This window comes from Phoenix dactylifera, chromosome 14, assembly GCF_009389715.1.
Source record: "Phoenix dactylifera cultivar Barhee BC4 chromosome 14, palm_55x_up_171113_PBpolish2nd_filt_p, whole genome shotgun sequence".
NCBI lineage: Eukaryota > Viridiplantae > Streptophyta > Magnoliopsida > Arecales > Arecaceae > Phoenix > Phoenix dactylifera.
In genome coordinates, this window is record NC_052405.1 from 5520518 (window position 1) to 5541156 (window position 20639).

At 36.8% G+C, this 20639-nt stretch overlaps 1 protein-coding gene across 1 annotated transcript; it reads left to right on the plus strand.

The window, feature by feature from the left end:
- The first annotated feature begins 4563 nt into the window (after positions 1–4563).
- LOC103708089 (uncharacterized protein At2g33490) lies at positions 4564–18546 on the plus strand. The gene is made up of 10 exons (XM_008792862.4): positions 4564–4919; positions 6001–6073; positions 6406–6480; positions 6945–7006; positions 7127–7195; positions 9324–9352; positions 9428–9635; positions 9739–9972; positions 13073–14111; positions 16401–18546. The coding sequence occupies exons 1-9, from the start codon at positions 4803–4805 to the stop codon at positions 14108–14110; spliced, it is 1905 nt and encodes a 634-aa protein (XP_008791084.2). The 5' UTR covers positions 4564–4802; the 3' UTR covers position 14111; positions 16401–18546.
- The last annotated feature ends 2093 nt before the right edge of the window (positions 18547–20639 follow it).

Genomic DNA, 20639 nt, shown 5'->3' on the forward strand with positions numbered 1-20639 from the left:
TGGGTCCAAAATTAGGACCCGAATAAGAAATCGGGTTGAGTCGACGGCACTTATGACTCAATCCTACCCGACCTATTTGCATGCCTAGGAGTTAATAATATGATTATTTCATAATGGAACCCCATTGGAACCAAAAATCAAAATTACTCATAGATTAAATTAATTGTATATATTGGCCGGTAAAAAAAATAATTGTTTGTCTAAACCTCTATTTGCTTAATAAAATATTATTTCATAACCAATGATTGAATTTTTTGATGGAAGCATAAATGAAAATATTATTTTATTCTAATGAATATTGCGAGAGTCAAATAATGTCCTATAGCTCCATGGTGCAATACTTTTAAAAAATAACTATCGCATAATGATATTGTTTAGACACAAGTTAGCAATATAAGTACCGACTTATTTTTAATCTATAATAACTTTATTAGTTCAAACTGAGCTAGTAGGTTTTATTTATTGTCATGTTCCAAGAAATTAATGAAAATCTATTTGGATTTGAAGCAAATAAGGGTGATAGGTTATTGGGCTCATCTTCTCAATTAAGATTTATCTAATGATACAAATCCAATAATGTGTCATCTAGATTCGCGGTGGATGGACTTGGCTTAGTGCATCGAGGATGGTTATCTTATACTAATAAAGATTTTTCAGCTCAAAGAAATTTGATAAAAAAGGGTTGATATAATAAATCATTGATGTTGGTAAAAATTTCATCAGCTCAATCTTGGCTCATTTTGAACAAAGAAACCTTTTAGTAGCTCCAAATAAGCCAATTATAATGATATCAAAACAATAGTGTCATCAGGTTAATTTTTTTTTTATTATAATGGCAATTACATAATAAATATACACAATTTTATTTGAAGGTTGCAATGTTCACTAAAAAAAATTATGTTTCATTCCAAGTTCTGAACCGAAAATAAATTTATTTAATCATCAATTGAAATGATATTTTTTTCAATCAATTGTGATTTGAAAAATAGTTACATTGCTTTCCATTATTAGATTATAAATATTATTATTTAATTATTTTAGTTGAAACATTTTTTATGCCGGGAAAAATTGATTATTACAAGTGCCGTAGCACGAGTAGCAAGTTTGATGAGATTCCATTCGCAGCATAATTATGTTGCTGAACTTAACTTCATGCAACTGAGGAGTAGGTGACATAACTTAATCTTTAAAAGAAAGGTTAAAAACTTTGATCTTATTAAAAATATTTGCAGAAAAAAATAAAAAAGCAAGAGTGAGAAAAATGATTTTATTTCTCTGTTTCAGCACATTTTGTACATCTCGGGAGTTATATATACTCGTAAACAAAGTCCATACAAAAAAAATAGTATATGCTAATATAGAATTATGCTAATAATAAAAAATAATACTCGCTAATATAAGTTATTATATGATCCTTAAATTCATTCTAAGAAGATTATGCTAATAAAGAAAATAATATTGATACATATAGAATCATATTAATAAAAAAAATATTATGGGCTTGTACATGTTGTTACGTGATTTCTAAAATTACGCTAACAGATCTATGAATTCAATTATCAATATGTTATTTTACCATTCAAGTGCATACCAAGCTTCAGTTCACTGATAGCACTCTCTTGCTCATACGCAAGAAGTTAGGGTTCACTCGAGTTCTCCACTCAGGGAAAAGCCCGAGCCTTAAAATCCCCTTAAATGGGAAGGCAAAAGTTAGATCTCTCCACATCTCAAAAGAATAAAACTAATATGCTTCAAATGGGGCCAACAATGTGAGTAATGCATGTTGCTTAAAAGCAAATGCAAATTGTTTTGGTTGCATTAAAATAATAATGTTGAGGTCAAAGTGAGGTCGGGCTCCGGCCCGCGTGTCCAGCGTTATGGAGGGATTTTCCGCCCTCTGACCTCCCCATTAATGAGATCGAGCGAGGTCGGGCTTCGGCCTGTGCGTCCAGCGCTACGGGAGGATCTGCCGACTTCGTCCCCACTGATCTCAGACAGCGGAGGCGACTGCTTCTCCTCAGAGGTATTATTCGCTTTGGGGATCGATGGCTCCGGGCCCAATGGGCTTGCTGGAGGGCGCCACCCCTCACGATTTTGCCCCACAAAAGGCGTCTCTGAAAAGAAAGGGGTTGCCCCCCTCCATTTAAGGAACAGACCTCTCTGCTATCTAGTCGATGTGGGAGTAAGTCCGAAACCCTTTATTTTCACAACAAATAGCATTAAAACATGAATGCATTGCGAAACATTAGGATCAAATTAGTTCCAATCTTGTTATCACAAATGGTACCACATTTGTTGGACATGTTCATGCAAAGTAATTGGTTTTAAATAATTTTGGAAGGTAGAATTCATGTTTTGGCCATGAGATATTTGAGCAAGCACCGAGAAGTCTCAATTCAAGAGTTGGGACTAATCAAGCAATGAGGTTTTCACATTCACACTTATTATCGCGTGCATTGCATCTGCCATGATTTGGTCGCGTCAAAACGAGATGCAGACGACTTGGGACACTGAGTTGGGTGAACGCATGGGCCCATTCTTGGATGAGTGACATCGCCAAGTAATCTTTGGGTCGAGTTTGACCGGGACATCGCGAATGGGGACGGTGTGACCGGGAAATGGGGCGAAGACGGAGCGGTGGTCAGTCAGCGGTCAAGACACCGCGTATGCCTTGACCGGACGACAAGGCAAACAAAATTATTACGAGCACTAGTAAAATGCTGGAAAAGTCCTTTGACATTGCAACCCTTTTCGCATCTACATCCATCACCAATTCCTCTCTCTCTCTCTCTCTCTCTCTTTTGGTACCTATCAGCTTAGCATAAATACTTTTCTCAGCATTAATAGAAAAAAAGGCTGCATAAAAATAAGAGGACAGAATCAGACTCAATCCAAAAAATTTCTTCCGAATAATGAGCAGTAAAAAAGACGATCCAATCTGCAGTCATATTCGTCTCTCACAATACATAGATAATCTGAATCGAACGGCAACTCGCCACTAATCTTTGAATATCCCTAAGAATAAAGTGGCCATCTTTCTGATGCCCAACATCCCGAATTCACTCGGTTACCGTAGAAGAGTCCCCCTCCAGAATGAGGTTGTCCTTTACAATTGCCTTCCAATAGGAGGGTGAAATGCTTGATGATATACTTTATTTCATCGTAAAAATCTCAGTAACATTTTCCTTGCAGTCAAAAAAAAAAATCAACCCAACTATACTAAAACATTTAGAAATATTATTAATATTTATTTTAAATAAATATTTTATTAAAAGAGAGGAGTGGCTCAACTATCTTTTCATGGATGAGACACAAACTTGTTAGCTGGGGTGACAAATATTTTCAAACAAATTCACGCAAGACTTGAAGGTCAAGTTATATATACTTTCATATATAACCTATGTTTCATGATTTGTAGATTTGAGTATGATATATAAAATTTATAGATCTGAGTATTACCATCCCGTGCTACTCCGGCAATTAAATATTTATGGAGATATGGGGCCTGTATATAATACTTTGATTGCTGACTTCGACATTGGATCAAATAAAACCATTTTTATTATGTCTCTTCAAAACCAGCTAATTAATTTTCACTAGTTACTATTATATTTAGCTTGATATAAAAAATACTAGTCCTGCAATCTAATATTAGTTTTGCTTGTAGTATTTTAAGTTTCATATAGTCAATATCAAGAGTTTACTCGGTTGCTTGTCAGGTTGTATATTTTATCAAATTGTGTATTTAGATATAAATACCATTCTACAGTTAGATTTTTTAGGTTCTAAATTGTGCCTAAATCTCTAAAACATTCTCACCCTCTTCCTCTTCTCAAGAAATTATTATGTGGACCCATTTTATCCACAATAGTTGTATATCAAGCTAATGATTTTCCGCCACCCTCGCCATTCCCACTATCTTAAGAGAATAAAATAATATTTTTTTAGTAAATAAAAAAAAAGTCGAATAAGTTCTAGCTATTTTACTCCTGCATCTACGTCTGAAGTCACAACAATCTCTGAAGTGCACTACCATCGCCACTCTCCACTGCGTCATTGGGTCCTAGCTTATCATCCCCACCTCCACTACCTCCATTATTTCCACTGCTTCCTACCTCTTCGATTCCTCTGCCTCTTCTCATCATATCTTTCATCATTTACACTTCCTCTGTCTTCTAATCGAAAATTTTTATCTTACACAGTATGGCTGAACATGCTGTTAATTATAGCCGCTCATTTCTATGGACTCTATTTTACAAGTGTTTATCTCGCTGCATTAGTATAAGAAACGAGCAATTATAATTGATGGCGTGCACTACTAGTCCAGGCTAGGCAGGATTCAACCTTGCCACCTTTTAATTCTCCCATTCCAATCCCTTTTTTTATATTTCCATTTTTCCCGGTAAGCAGCATTAGACAGCCATGTTAATGTTATTAATAGATTCTCTAGAATCCAAGGAGAAGATATCACAAAACCGGTATAAATAGCCCCCCCCACCCCGTGCCTAAGTCAACTATTTTTTATCTTCTTTTGACCAGGAAGAATAACCTGAGCTAAAAGCAACGAAAGGAAAACAGAGGGGAGAGAGAGAGGGGTTGCTTCGTCCTTGCTCTCCCAGTCTGGTCTTTCCAGGGTTTCCGACGGGAGAGAGGAAAACAGAGACCTTTTTTTTGACTCTCTTTCTCCCTTATCTTTTCTCCTCCGATCTCTTTTTCTCTCGCTTCTCCTTGTTCCCCTCTCTCAATCTTCTTGGGGATTTCGATCTGGTGTTGGGATTCTGAGACGGAAGGCAAGAGGGGGGATGAAGTCGCCTCTGAAGAACCTCCGAGGCTTCACGCTCCACCGGCGCGATGCCAAGGAGAAGAGGGAGCACCGTCACCCTCTGGCAAAGCTGGATGAGCTCGTCGAGGCCGCTCAGGTGACGCTCTTCTCCCTCTCCAGGGTCTTTGATCAGACATTTTGTGGTTATTGGATCTCCTTGTCTCGAAATTGGCAGCAAAGATGGGATTTTTATTTTATTGCATTGCTCTGCTTCCAGCTCGAAATATCTCTGGTTTTATTTGATTTTTGATGCACATCTTCTTTGGGGAAAAAGAGCAGCTCTAGTTTGTGTGTAGTGGTCCCTGTTCTTTTCTTTTCTTCAGTATAGTTTGCTGAATTATTGGGTTTGATCGTCTTACTGGAGTTCAAATTATCTAAATTTATCTTTTGAACAAATTAGTGTAATTAATTTTGATATTTTGGTTGGAGGAAGCAGAAAGATTTTTATTTTTTTTCCCCTCACTATTCTCTAAATTTTGATGGCTCTTTAAATTTTTATCCAGTGCAGTTTGTTTGCCCAGCTTGTTGTGTCCGTCAAAGTTGAAGTTTTTACGTGCCTAATCTTTTTATTTTTTGAAAACTAAATAAAACTCATTCATTATGTAAAGGACAAAAAGGTATAAACTTCAGCTCTATTCTATTCTCCCCCCAAATTATTATCCATGATAATAGAAAACAAGTGTCACAGGTAGGACAGATAATTCCAGGCAGCAACTACTAGACCTTCCCCTGGAGGGCTTGGTGGAACAGTTTTTGGACCGTTTTGTCCCGAACCTGAATCATTGTATTTTTGAATGACACAACTAAAAATTTCTTTTTGCCCCCATAATATTAAGTTGGAGCATTCTTGCAAATGGGAAAGCTCTGTGTCCACATTTTCTATACATTATTTTTTATACAAAATGCGACCAGTATTTCATTTCTAAGACACCTTTGTTAATTTGCACTGGTAATGGTTGAGAGGACGGTTGAGAGGTATTCCATATTATAAGAAGTCTGACTGAAAATTTATTTAAGAATGAATGGATACTCTTTCAAATGGACTGAGTGACCAAAGCAATCTGCATATCATATGCAGAAATATATATTGTTAACCTGCTAAAAACAACTAGTTTACCTGTTTTCTTCTTTTAAAATCGTACCTTCAGCTCTCACACTTGGAGGCTTTGCGTTTGCAGGACGTGCAGGACATGAGGAGCTGCTATGACGGCTTACTTTCTGCAGCAGCTGCCACTGCAAATGGTGCATATGGTACATTGCTTTATTGCTGTACTTAGCGTGTTCTCTATCTTATATATTTTACATCTTTAAAATGAAGGGCAAGCTATAACTGGAATACTTGTATTTAATTATTTTATATTTTTACTTCAGTAAGTTTATAAGAATCTCTTGTCTGTACTCGGGAAATTTTACCTTTTTCATTTTGAGCTCATATGTCCGATGAAAACTTACATCATAACTTATGCAAAGTTGAGGGTACTGTAGCAAATAAGCAGTCTTTATTACTTGAGCACTATTGAAAATAAAGTAAACAAGAACCTTTGCTATCTGAGCTACTCTTAGATGTCTACATATTCTTGCAGAGTTCTCAGAAGCATTGCAGGAAATGGGCACATGTTTGCTTGAAAAAACTGCACTAAATGATGATGAGGATAGTGGTGAGTCAACTGAACTCTTATTTTTCCGGTATTGCTTGTGGTCTGATTAATTTTACCAACCTTGTTTTCTGGTTATATGTAAGGATATAATATTGAATATTTCATAAATAAGTTAATGAAAATACTGATAATAACTGAATGCTGATTGAAATAATTTTCTGGAATTCCTAAAGTTTTCTTATCTTCTTGTTTGTCTGTGGTATCTGCGTGTACTTTCTGAAATGTGATAGTTCATGAAGCCATTTTTATTTTATGCATGCTGGAATCGTGCCAGCATGTTTACCAGATTGCTCATTTTAAACATACAACTTAAGGACTCTATTTATAAGAAACAATTTAAAAGATACGAATTTTAGATATTGAAGTGAGAAAGGTAGACTAGTCCCCAAGTAAACTTTCAAAGTGTGAAAAGTAGTTCACGTCCTGATTTCTCATATGCATTTTGAATTTGATTATACATGCAGGCAGGGTTTTGTTGATGCTGGGGAAAGCACAATTTGCGCTTCAGAAACTTGTAGATAGCTATGTGAGTCCTGTATTCTATATTGCAAATAGACCATACTAACACAAATTCTTCATATCTATTCCTGTGGCAAGTGATTTGACATCAGTTTGACTGGAATTTATGTTAAATTTTATTTCACAGCGTGCCCATATCATCCAGACAATTACAAAACCATCTGAGTCTCTTCTCAAGGAGCTTCAAACTGTGGAGGTTTGTTCTTTTTGATTTGTATGTTCTAACTGGAATAATTGTATTATTTTCTGATCCTGTGCAAAATGACTGATCAACTAAGTGTTTATTTGACTATCTAATGCATAGATTTAGCTGTTGATTTCTCCATTTATATGTTCTATAAATGCCTGCAGCCTCAGTATGCAACATCAATCTGTCCTAGGATGACTCATTTAATAAGGAGCGAAATTGGTGATCAAAGAGACCCTTAACATATTCCTGCGTGTCCCGAATTGCTTTTTGCATATAATAAAAACTAAGGGTAATAAGTAATAAGTTGACTAAATTATTATTCTTCTGAAATCAGCTGTGTATCATAACACTGTTATCTATTTCTAATAGATAACAATATTTACTGAGTGAAACATGGTATGAAATGTATCTGAGTTTTCATGCCCACAGTAATTATAGCATGTCATGTCTTAATAACATGTGCTTCATGTTTACTTGTGAAGGACAGTTTCCAAATTATAAACTTCCACTATGAAAAAAGTGGGTCTTGTTTACATGATCCAGCTCTATTAATCTTTAGAATAAAACTTCAAGACTTTTTGAGCTCTCTTTTATTGCAAAAAAATTAAGATTAAAGAAACTAAGCAGCAAGTCTTGAATTTTGTACAATGCTGGGCAACGAAAGAAAGTCCAAACAGAATAGGATAATAAAAAAATCGACGCAGTTCCAGTGGAAGATTGCACATTAGGGATTAATAGAGACTGAAACAGTTGTCTGGTAGCTCAGTTTTCGTCCTATTGTCTGTGATGTCTTGAGGTCTCATCATCATCATCATCATCATCATCATCATTATCATCAATATAGTAATTATGATACTGATTTCTTTTTCTAAGGTTTTCAGTAATATTTAAAGTATGTTGGTTAAACAAGTGAGGCTAGATGGGCAACAAGGCTATTTTATTTGGATTGAATTTAGTCTTTAGGTGAAGGTGGGCCTTTATCTTTAACTGAACCAGATTTTAAGTTGTCTGGACTGCTCATTGAATGAGGTAGGCTATGAGTGGGCAGCCCAAGTGATGACTATGTTTCCATAAACAAACTAAAGATCAAAAAACCGGAATAAATAAAGAGAAAAGACAGTTACCGCCCTCCCCCCTGCAAAAAGAAAAGAATCCTAAAATTCTCTCTCTCTCTCTCTCTCTCTCTCTCTCTCTCTCCATGTCCCATCTTTGGTAGGTCTCATTATATTCGTCATGGAGAAATTCAGCAAAACTCTACCTCCTTCAGGAAACTTTGAAGGAATAAAATAGAATCTTAGAAAAGGGAAAGTGCTGTAGTTTTCCTATGTTCTAGAAATAATTCTCCTTCCTCTGTTTCTTTCTTTCTTTGTTATCTTTCCTTAACTCTAAGGCTTTAGGATTGGCCCAGTGGGTTGATTTGATACATAATTTGAAACCTAGTTAGTCCTTAGTATAGGTTTATAATAAAATACTCGTTTATATTATTGTAGATTTCACCAGAATCTTAGTAAAAAATATAAGGTCAATTTTTCCTCTAAGACTCGAAATTTCCCTATTAAGCTGGCGAACATATCCTTAAATTTGGAAGAAGGGGGAGAATATATAGTGCCGATGGACTTTTATCACCAACCAAAATATAAAAGTAGTTTATATATCTCAAAGAGGAGTTCCATAGGGCACCTAGTGTTACTTGGACCATCATTACACATCAAGCTCCAATCAGAATTAGGATGTCCTTGGGAAGGGGCATCAACTAGAAAGAGTACAATTTGCTGTTCAAATTAATTTTCATATGGAATATTTTCATGACTCTATAAGTGGAGTTGCTTATTGACAATCTTTTCTGTTTCCAGCTTCTCCTCTTGTTTTTCCTTAATGTCTTGTACATAGTTTCAGTGTTGTCTGAAAAACATTGTTTCAATCTAGTTATATCTCCATCATTGAACTCAGCATAAGCATTTATTTATTTATTTATTTTTTAAGTCTGAATGATTTTCCAAATTGACATCCATTAAGTCCTATTCCTTGCCAAACTTCTGCATTCAGCTTATATTTCATAATTTTGTGCCGAGAATATTCTTGAAACAAACCATGACTTACCATTCTTTTAATGGGACTTTGTTTGCCATTGCAGGAGATGAAACGGCAATGTGATGATAAAAGGTACAAATCTTCTGCCATTTTCTGTTCATTTTTCTTCATCTTTATAGTGATTTTCTTCTGGCATATCTTCTTCAGAGAGATCTATAAATTAATGCTGGCGGCACATCAAGAAAAAGGGAGGTCGAGACGTGCCAAAGGTGAAACTTACTTAACACAACAGTTGCTAGCAGCTCGAGATGATTATGTAGAGGAGGCAGCCCTATTTGCCTTCCGCTTGAAATCATTGAAGCAAGGTCAATCTCGAAGCCTTCTAACACAGGCTGCTCGCCATCATGCCGCACAGGTAGTTACTTCAACTCTTTTATGTCAGGAATATTTATTTGTTTGATGGAAATGTGACGCAATCTGACCTTGTTTTGTTTTCTTTTCTCCTGCTTGGACTTCAGTTAAATTTCTTCAGAAAAGGACTTAAATACCTTGAACTGGTTGAACCACATGTTATAGAAGCTGCTGAACAACAGCATATTGATTATCATTTCAGTGAACTTGATGATGAAACAGACAACAATGATGATGATTATTCTGGTTACGATAGCAGTGATGATGGGGAGTTGAGTTTTGGCTACGGACAAAATGACCAATATCAAGATGTTGTTTTTGCAAGTAGAAATTCAACAGAGGTGAGTTCATATTTATTTTAAGGTCTTATTATGTTTTCGTTATTTCTGGCTAAAGGTTAGGTTTAAAATTTGCATTATCTTTTTTTTTTTTTTTGCATGCAGATATTTTATCATTTTATTAGATGATTTTTACTGATGACAGTGAGTTATGGGTTACTAATTGCTTTGAAGTTGATGTAAGTCAACTTTTATTATCAGAAACAGTCATATTGAATAATTTCCTTTTGTGCATCTTTCAAAGTGCTGTGCCAACAAATCTATATCTATACCAAGCAGTTGGATTCTTCCTAAGAGCAAAGAGGGAAATTCTCTTATTCACAACAAGGGAAAAAGGAAACATTCCACATTGTGTGGCTGAGAGATGCTATTATTGCCTCATGTCACTGTCTAATTTAATGCTTAAAATATTGCTTGCCGGTGGTTATTTTTTAAAAGAAGTTGTTAAGCATCATGGCTCTGCACCTTCTCTCTGAACTGAAGAAGCTAGATTGCTTATTTGAGCCTCTATAACTTTTTTGTTTTAAGATTCTATAAGTTCTTGATCCTTTGCATGGCTGCATGGGATGACAAACTAGTAGGGCTGTTAACGAGCCGAGCCGAGCCCGAGCCTGGGGAGGCTCGGGCTTGGCTCGTTTCACAGAAGCTCAGGCTCGGGCTCGGCTCGGGCTCGGTACCGAGCTTTGTATTGGGCTCGAGCTCGGGCTGCTTGGCAAAACAAAGGCTCGGGCTTGAGCTCGTAAAGCTCGTTTCAATTGCGAGCTCGGGCTCGATACGAGGGACTCTGGGAGACTTTCGTTTGGGCTGGGCCGGCTGAGAGTTTTTCATTTGGGCTGGGAGACTAGAGCTCGTTTGGGCTCGTGAGCTGCTCGGGCTCGGGTGTAAATGAGCCTCATATTAGGCTTGGGCTCGGGCTCGTTTGACTAACGAGCCGAGCCCGAGCCGGGCTTTTACCGAGCCGAGCCCGAGCAGCTCGGCTCATTAACAGCCCTACAAACTAGTTACTTGATATGGAAGATGGTTGTATTTTAACCTTTTATTTACAAATTTAAGCAATATTCTGTTCAGCAATTTGGAAAAAGATGCTCTATAATTTTGTATGGTTTAAGCTATCAACTTTTTGGACATTCAATGTCAATTTCCTTCTCATCTATCACGTTTAGTGGTGGCAATGGGTCAGATCGGGTTCTGATTGGGTCAAATTAAGATAACATCATAAGAAACTTTGACCTATACCCTACCCTGCCTAACCTAACAGCGGGTCAAGATCCTTCAACCTTCAACCATACCTACTTATGGGTCCACCCCCTTTTCCAACCCTTTCTTTGGAACCAAGCTAGAATGTAAACAAGGAAAAGGTGGAAATCTCCATATCTGATCCAGGTGCAGATCGGCTGATTTGACCCCTAACATAGTCTAATTTGCAAGCCTCAACCCTTACCCAACCTAGCCTATCTAAGCCAATCCTACAATTCCTAATGACTTAGGCCTTGTTTGGGAAAGCTGTTAGCAATAGAGCTTTTGGAAGTAGAGTTGTTGGAAGTAGAGCTTTTATAAAAAGCTATTTCTAAAGTGCTGTAACACTTTAGCATGTGTTTGGTAAACAAATTAAGAAAGTACTTTTGTATGACAAAATTACCATAAAGGACAGTACATAGTATTATACAACTAAGCATAATAAAATATAACATATATTAATACATAAATATATAATATAGTATAGTATTACTGTAATGTAATATAATATTATTATAATATAGTAATATAACATTGTATACTATAGCATAATAATTTAATATAATATTAAATTATTTAACATAACATATCAATGTATTATAATATAATATAATATTATATTTATAGTATAATACAATAATAAAGGTATAAAATATTATAATTATTAGCGTATATTAATTTTTCATAATATAACATAATATTAAATTATTTAACATAATATATTAATGTATTATGATATAACGTAATATAATATTATATTTAAAGTATAATACAATAATAGAAAACAAGAATATCTTTTCTTGCATGGAAGGGAGTCTGATCCATGGCTAGGGTTCTTTGTTAGGGCTCCAGCAGATTTTTAGGTTTATAAAGGGACAAAGTATGTAATTATTATATTTTATTATGAGTATTTTGGTCAAAAAAACAGTTTTTCGACAAAGCTGAAAACAGCTTTTTCGGAAAGCTCCAAAATGGAGCTTATCCCAAAAAGTTGTTTTTAGTTTTCTGAAAAAACTATAACAGCTTTTCGAAATTTTTATCAAGCACCCTTTTTTATCCAAAAGTGCTTTTGGAGGGCCAGAAAGTGCTTTTTGGCCCCCCAAAAGCTCCCCTAAACGGGGCCTTAATTTTCAAGATGAGTTAAACAACTAGTATCAAAAGGACCACTCATTAGATTTTTAGCTGAGGTGATGACTCAACCCGACCTAAATTGTCTTGACCTTATGAGTGCCTCGAGCTCTTTCTTTTCAGGTCCTAGGTCTGTACATATTGGTACCAGCTGAACCATTAACCAACCTGGTAGGTCCTGGCTGGGACCCTGTGGTATAGATCGGGATACCCAGTTTACTGGATCTTGGATCTTGTAATCATCTCAGGCCCTAGCCTCTCACTGGTCTGATCCAGGATGTCCGGGATGGATGAGGATGGACGCGGTCCTGAATCCATGCTACTGTTTTTTTTTTTGTGAGAAGATGTGCTTCTGACAAATGTTACCCAAACAATAACTTCTATGTCTCCTCATTCATGTTTCTATTTTTCTTCTTTTCCTTGCATGCTCATCATGGCTTCACATGGTGTGGACCTAAGACATATAACAGTTTTCACATTGCATTTTTTCCCCTAATAGTGTATAATCTAAATGTTAAAAGAGGGCCAAACTTGCAATGCATACTATTTATAAGTTATATATAACTGAGTTGTGGAGGTCTTTCTGATTATGTAAAAATGTATGTGGCAGTTTTTTTTCCCCATTACATGTCCCATTGTTTTTCTGGAATTTTGCCATATGCTCTCTGTTGTAGGGCTGGTTCTACTATGGAAAGAAAAGTACTTCCACACTTAAAAATTACCCTTTCCATTCATGCAGGAAAATTTAGATAGGAATCAAGATGATTTCTTCACTTTCAGTAGGTGGCCTGGGGCTGGCAGCCAATCAGCACCAATTTTTGCGGATAAGAAGTTTGATCCATCTGATAAGATGAAAGAAACCCAACCTCTATCAACAAGAAAGTTTCACAGTTATGTTCTACCCACACCTTGTGAAGATAAGGACTCAGACACCATGGGGCCTGCGAATAAATTTTCTGCAGATCATCTAGAAAGCAAGGGTGGCTGGCCCACACAGCTGTGGCATTCATCTCCACTGGTGGCAAATAAGTTTGGGAAAGATCTCAGAGATAATGAATTATCAAGCTCTTCCAGGGTAAAGGAAACACAGTCAGTACTCAAGGAAAGCAACATTAATAGTGGTCCCATCCGCATGCCTTCTCCCTCAGCAGACGGGCTTCCATGGCTGCAATTTGGCCTGTGCGGTGTTTCTGATACTAAAAAAGTCAAAAGACAGGCATTTTCTGGTCCACTGCCAGGTAAAGCATGGTCAAGCAAGGCAATGTTTTCTGCCACTGATTACAGATCCTCTGTGAATTATTCTCCTATATTTTCTGCAAAGTCAGCATCTGTCCTCACAAAGCAGCCAGCGGTGTCCTCAAAAGTGTCTCCTGGCACCTCACCTCCTCCTATGTCATCACCAAAAATTAGGGAACTTCATGAGCTTCCTAGACCTCCCACCCTAGCAAATGCTGCAAGACCTTCCAGGCTGATCGGTTATTCTGGTCCTTTAATTTCTAGGAGTCAAGTGCGTGTGGCAACAAGCAGAATTCCATCAAATGCATCACCTACTGCATCACCACTACCAGCACCACCTGGTCCAATGTCTCGCAGTTTTTCTATTCCGTCTGGTGGTCATAGAAAGCCAATTTTACCAGTTACTAAGTTATTAGAAGCTCCTCATAATCCAGATTTGACTGAAGAGGTCACTTCACCTCCCCTGACACCTATATCTCTAACAAATATTCATCCAGCATCAGAGGCTTCAAAGCCTGATACTCGAGCTATGAAAACATAAGGTCAGTGAGAGTTGCTAAAGCACATAATGTTGTCCATTTTCTAAAGCTTGCGTTGTTTATATTTCATTGATTTGTTGACAATGTCATTGTGCTATATTCTTTTCAAATTGTTTCAGTTGATGTGTTTGAATATAAGTGGAAAATAATTGTTATCTCGGATATGTTTGAAGGCTTAGTATGTTATTTATAAATAACTCATTTGGGAGTACTATAATTGTGAAGCAAATTGCTTTCATTTTCTGATGGATTTTTCGGAGAATATGATTTTGTCTCATGGCTTGCTTGCATGGTTCCCAGATTACAAATTTAACTTGGGGGTGTATCCTTGAGTGATTTACCAGTAACTCTAGTCCACATTGCCATGTACAATAAATCATGAAATTTTTTTTTAATCAGATATTAGTAAGAGAATAGTAAGTTATACTTCTAGGGATTCACTAGTCCCTTGATGCTATATGAGATTCTAGGATTTTTTATGTCATTTAAAGGGAATACATTATAATCTAGATCATTCATAATCACTTGCATATTTAAATTGGGAGTTATTCATAATCACTTGTATAATCTAGATTATTCATAATCACTTGTATAATCTAGATCATTCATAATCACTTGATAATCACTTGTTATCAAAATTTCATTCAGAAATTACTTGTATCGCATAAAAATGTATAAATCAGAAGCCTTTGAAGTTAAAATTTTTGAACATATTATTTGCATTTCTACCAAAAGGAAATGACAATATACGATTTGCATGTAGTTATTAGCCAGTCCCAAGGTCTCTGCTTTACTTGTCTATACACAAATTTGTCATCTTAGCTGAAAATAAAAGGAAAAAAGGAGATAAAAAACAACAAATTTCTGTATCTTGTGAAAATTGTTTTTTTTTAAATATCAAAGATAGTGCCTGGGGGAGTTCCTCTCTAACTTTTGCCAAGTATACATGCATGTCCTTTTTCATTGTTTATGCTTTCACACAGACAACAATCTGTCAAAAATTTTGTGATCATGCGCAGGCCATATACCCTCAACATGATGTTTTACAATCTTTTCCCCATAAAAATTAAAAAAACATCGTATAGCCAGTTACCTTGTCACCATTTGAATATCGCCAAGCAAGAAATGGAAGTTGAGAAGAGTCTTCCATATGATTTGAATTAAGGTTCGCCGTCTCGGTACCGAACTCCGTATCGGTGCTACACTAGCACAGTATCGGTACGACACGGTATAAGATTTTTTTGGTATACTGAATGTCGGTACGCCCCCCATACTGAGTACTGGTACTGAACCAATATGGTACGGTGCGCTCCGTACCATATTGGTGCGCTCCGTACTGTCTGGTTCGGATCAGTACGGCGAACCATAAATTTTGAATTACCTAGACATGATATTTTTAGCCTTAAGTGAATGCAGCAGTATTAGTAGGATTCATAGAAAAATCTCTATCATAGTTCACATTGTAATATGTCTTCATGCTATGTCCAAATGTAGAGTGAGTACTTCCAAGTTTGATGACATTTTCTTCCCTCTATTTAGCTAAAAGAGGGTAAATTATTGAAAGCATAAAGGTTATCAAGGTGGTCTCCACAACAAATACACAAGCACGTCCAACAACAAAATGTAACAAAATTTTTTGACATTGTGAAATACAAAACCCCACATCACACTGCCTTTGGCTCAAAATTCTACTGTCCATATAGTCTAAGGATGTTTGCTTTTCTGGTTTATGTTTTTAATGCTCGTAGATGTTTGTTTATTTCTAGGTTGCCCACCAAATAGTGTAGCATTTCTCCTGCTTGTCATTTCCTCTATCAGTAAACAATCCTACCAAAATTTGCCTCTGGGTCGACCACTTTTTCCAAAGTATGCAAAACATTCCCCAGTCTTCTGGCAAATTTTTGGCTGCTTTCTGATGGGTATCTAATGAGTGAGAATATTCTGATGCATCAAGTCTTTATATTGAGTTCAAAGGGTCAGAAAAGTGCAACCAAATTATGGTAGTAAAAGACTTGTAGATCTTCCATTTTGGAGGACTTTGTTTGGCTGTGAACCATTAGGAAATAACAATCCTTACGTTCTCACTCATTTGTTGATAAGTGGTTGTTTATAATGAATTATGAAAAATCTATGTAGTTTTAAGTTACTAGATTTGAATATAGTTTCTCAGACTGGAATTGATGTTTGGATTCTACATTTTAAGGATCCCCTGCTCAAGTTAGACTAGCTTCATCCATCTTATGGTGAAATTATAGTATGCTCAGTGAACCAACTGTTTTTGCTTCTTTGCAGGATTCTTGTGATTAATTTCACCTTGCTTTGGCTGTCCAGAGCTGGTCAACTTGGTCGGCTGTCATCCTGCGATTTTGCATATAATAGCATGTACATTCCTAGTTTCTCACATGAATCTCATTTTTTTTGGTACCTATAATGATGGGAGAAAATTGTAAGTGCGAAATAATGAATCTTTTGTATTCTATGATTCATTAATGGAAAAATTTAATTTTGTTAAACAAGCATCAAAGCATTTTTTTCTTTTTTTTTCTTTTTTTTTTCCAAGTTTCGTTCTTTCTTGAGTTTGGTGATGTTTATGTGGAAATTCCCTAAGACTGATGTGGATCTCACATTTGTGTCAGTGCTCTGAGGTTTAAAGATCATTGAAGTTGTGGATCTTTCTTTTCAGGGAACCATTAATAAGGAGTCGACAGATCTAGATCTAACGACCGGTTATGAGGACAACTTTTAAAATTTTGTGAATGAATTGAGTGCTGAAAAATCTCATTCTCAACTTAAGTTGGATTCCATCTTATGATCAGTTAAATTTGGTCCTCACACACTGACATGCCAATAGCATTCAGTTAATTTACTTATGTCTGCTTTTGATTAATGATGTATTTTGCTATGGGAAATAAATCATATTGAAACGGCTTCAAACTACCCTTTTCCTATATTGTTTATTAAAATAGCTGCATTCAATTCCAGTTCTGATTCACATGTTGCTGCCAAGAAGCTTAATACACCTATATATAATGTGAAGGAAGTAATAAGTAATAACCCTTAGCCACAAGCCATCAAATAGATTAGTAGCAATTTTGAGTTTCTGGCAGATGCATGTATGCAATCTACTATTATTGTCTCTAATATTACTTTATTTAGTGTTAAAAAAGGTAATGTCCCTTAGCCCTGAGCTCTCAAATAAATTGGTAGCAACTTTTAGATTTCTTCAGATGCCTTAGACATGCAATCTCAGATTGACTTCCTGCAAGGTGTATCCTGCTAGTATTTTGGATCAACACTCAGTAATTACTTAGAACACAATCTCTATGATCTCCAATCCTTGAGTAAATAACTTATTGGTGTGCATGCAGGAAAAATTCTCCGAAGAGCCTACTGGTATCCTATTTGGTTGCCAAATCTTGCTCCTCTTCATCCCCTATAAAATTTCTTCACATCAGCTAATTGTCTGTTTCAGCCTAATTTAAGTGAACCTTTTCTATCTCTAGTCCTGGGACCCTTCCCAATAATGTGACATATTAATGAGTATTTAATTCATTAATGCAACAGCACCTGCTTAATTCTGTTAAGGTTTAAACTGGAGTGTTTTCTCCTCTCTCATTGTCATAATATTGTCGTTGTTATCGATCTAATACCCTGCATAGAAGAACTTTATTGCAACTAAAAATTTATTCAAATAAATTATAGGATTTATGATTCCATTCCTTTTCATTCTCTCATGGGCCTTTGCCATTTATTGAAACTGTAAAAGAACATTGCAGATACTTTATCTAACAAGATTCTTTTCTACAGGGAAAATTCACTTTTTTCCTCTTATTACAAATGGCTTTGAGAAACAAAGGCATAAAAGCTACTTAAAATTTTATGTGTTTTTTTTCCCCTGTCAACCTCATTTAACCCCTTGCAAAAATGCATGTTTTTCGCATATCCTGCTTGGGTTACAAATTATTTCTTATGTCGAGAAATTTGCTACCCCTTCATCAGTACGAATGCTTCTACAAAAATGAGTCACTAAAGATTTTACTATTGTTTTCCTGAGGATATTTAATATGCAGTGTGATAAGCCACGTAGGTCTGAGAGGGCGCCAAAGCCGAATCCCAAGTATGGGGGAGGAAGATCAGGTATAAGAACAGGGCAGGCGTAAATGTTGAACCCATGCATGCTTGAACGTTGGAACCGGAGCAGCTAGGCAGCAATTCCAAACGGCTATGAGAGGCTTTACTACGTCAACTAGTTGTTGGAATAGTTTTAGGCATATGTTTTTTTTCCATTCTATTTTATGGTTGAGTTGATTTCTGTTATTTTCTTAGCCATTGTATTAGAACCTCTATTTTCGGCTGTATATCCAAATAGTTGGTTGAAGTTAATGTATTAATAAGCTCTGGACATGAATAAACAAAAGAAAGGAGAATTTCTATCCTATATTATCTTGTGGTACGTTCTCACCCAAAGAGAGCAACTGTGTCAAGTGCTATTGTGATTTGACTACTGACTGGGACCTTTATCACAGTGGCTGATCAAAACAAGATGTGCTTGATTTAAAAAGCTTGCCGATATGAATTTTCTCGAAGCGAACAAATGATGGTGTAACCACACGCTTATCCTTTCAGCCCCAATGATCTCCAATGATTAAGTCAACTAATGTGCTCCAATGTTCAAACCCACCAACTACTTGTGCTTGCACCTTTTATTTACTCTGTTCTCATACTTTCTCAATTTATTAAGTCTAAATCTTTACCTTTTGCATTTCATGTCATTCTTGACATTTCTACAATCCTATTGCATATCTCCTTGTATAAAATGTAATAGACCCTCTCTAAAATTATCATATCAGCCATTATAATGTCACACATAGGGTGATGTACACCGAAATTCTGCTTTTCTTCTTCTTCTTCGAATTTTCTATTTTCATTGTGCTTCCACCTTTTATTTACTCTGTTCTCATACTTTCTCAATTGATTAAGTCTAAATCTTTACCTTTTGCAGTTCATGTCATTCTTGACATTTCTACAATCCTATTGCATATCTCCTTGTATAAAATGTAATAGACCCTCTCTAAAATTATCATATCAGCCATTATAATGTCGCACATAGGGTGATGTACACCGAAATTCTGCTCTTCTTCTTCTTCGAATTCTTCTTCTTCGAATTTTCTATTTTCATCGTGCTCCCAAGGTTTTCTCCTGGATTTTGAAAGCATTCCTGTTGACCCCCTAATGGATTTTGATGAATACAAAACACTAGAGTAAAATTCCATTATATCTTAACAATTCGATTGAGGAATTCATGTGTTTTACTTAGAAAATTGTTAAGAAATGTCTAGGCAAGTTCCCACAATTTTTATGAATTTATTGAAGAATATTTTGAGCTAAAGAAAAAGTTCAGGGACAGCCGAGACGTCTCCTGATAGTTTCAGAGACGTCTCTGGCACAAACAGGAAGAACTGGCACACTTGGAGTCGTCCCCGGCACCTGCCGAGTCGTCCCCGCGTTAGCGGAGTCGACTCTCTCAGAAGCGGAGTCGACTCTCTCAGTGGCGGCAGAAAGACGTTTCTCAAGGGATATGCGCGAGACGTCCCCGCTGTACGCGGAGTCGTCCCCGCAAGCAAAAAGGAGACTCCCCGAGACGTCCCCAAGATGGCGGAGACGGCTCTCTCAGGATTTTCCAGAGAATGGTTTTTGCGGTGATAAGGAAGCGGAGTCGACTCTGAGATAGCGGAGTCGTCCCCACGCATAAAGTGGACACAAGCGGAGACGTCCCCTGAAAGAGCGGAGACGACTCTCTCAGGGAATTCCAGAGGGCAAGTTTTTCGGAGACAAAGAAGCGGAGTCGTCCCCAAAGAAGCGGAGTCGTCCCCACTCAAAAAGCACAGACAAGGCGAGACGTCCCCGTAAAGTGCCAGTCGACCCCAGATAAAGTAAAAAGTAAAATCCTGTAGGTGAGACGTCTCTCGCTGTAGCGGAGACGTCCCCGGAGCGCCTGGGACGCGACTGACAGCTTTTCAGGTTTGATTTTGAATTTCAAATCCTTCTCTTTTTGTCTCTAACGACTATATTTGCTTTTTGGGCTATAAAAGGGACCTCTTAAGTGGTTCTCAACAACTCTTCACCAACCCAAAGCAAAATCATTCAAGAGAGAAGTTTGAAAGAAAAGCTCAAGGGAGTGAGTGCATCCAAGGAAGGAAATCAAGTACTTTCAAGTCTCCCAAGTGATTTCAAGCTCAACCACTCTCGCGCGCTCGGAATCAAAGCTCACACTCAACCCTACGCGGTCTACCTTGGAAGAATCAACATCTCCCACGCTTCCAACGGCAAAAAGATTCTTCCGGGTTTCATTGTTCATAAGTGCTATATTTGCTTTCTAGAGCTTTTATATTCTTTTGTACACTCTTTTATCGTGGTGCTTGTTCAAGTCAAGGGACTTGGAACAAGGGAAAGGCGTCCCAAGCCTAAGAGAAATTGGGGGTTTAGGGTTTGTTGTGAGCCCGGTGTAAAACAACGAGTTGGGTAGTGAAC

Bases quoted from the DNA above. Each gene is read 5' to 3' on its own strand.
- LOC103708089 (XM_008792862.4), top strand. From the start codon at position 4,803: ATGAAGTCGCCTCTGAAGAACCTCCGAGGCTTCACGCTCCACCGGCGC. The intron at 6,074-6,405 runs GTACATTGCTTT...ATATTCTTGCAG, and splicing joins CACTGCAAATGGTGCATATG to AGTTCTCAGAAGCATTGCAG. The intron at 9,353-9,427 runs GTACAAATCTTC...TATCTTCTTCAG, and splicing joins CGGCAATGTGATGATAAAAG to AGAGATCTATAAATTAATGC.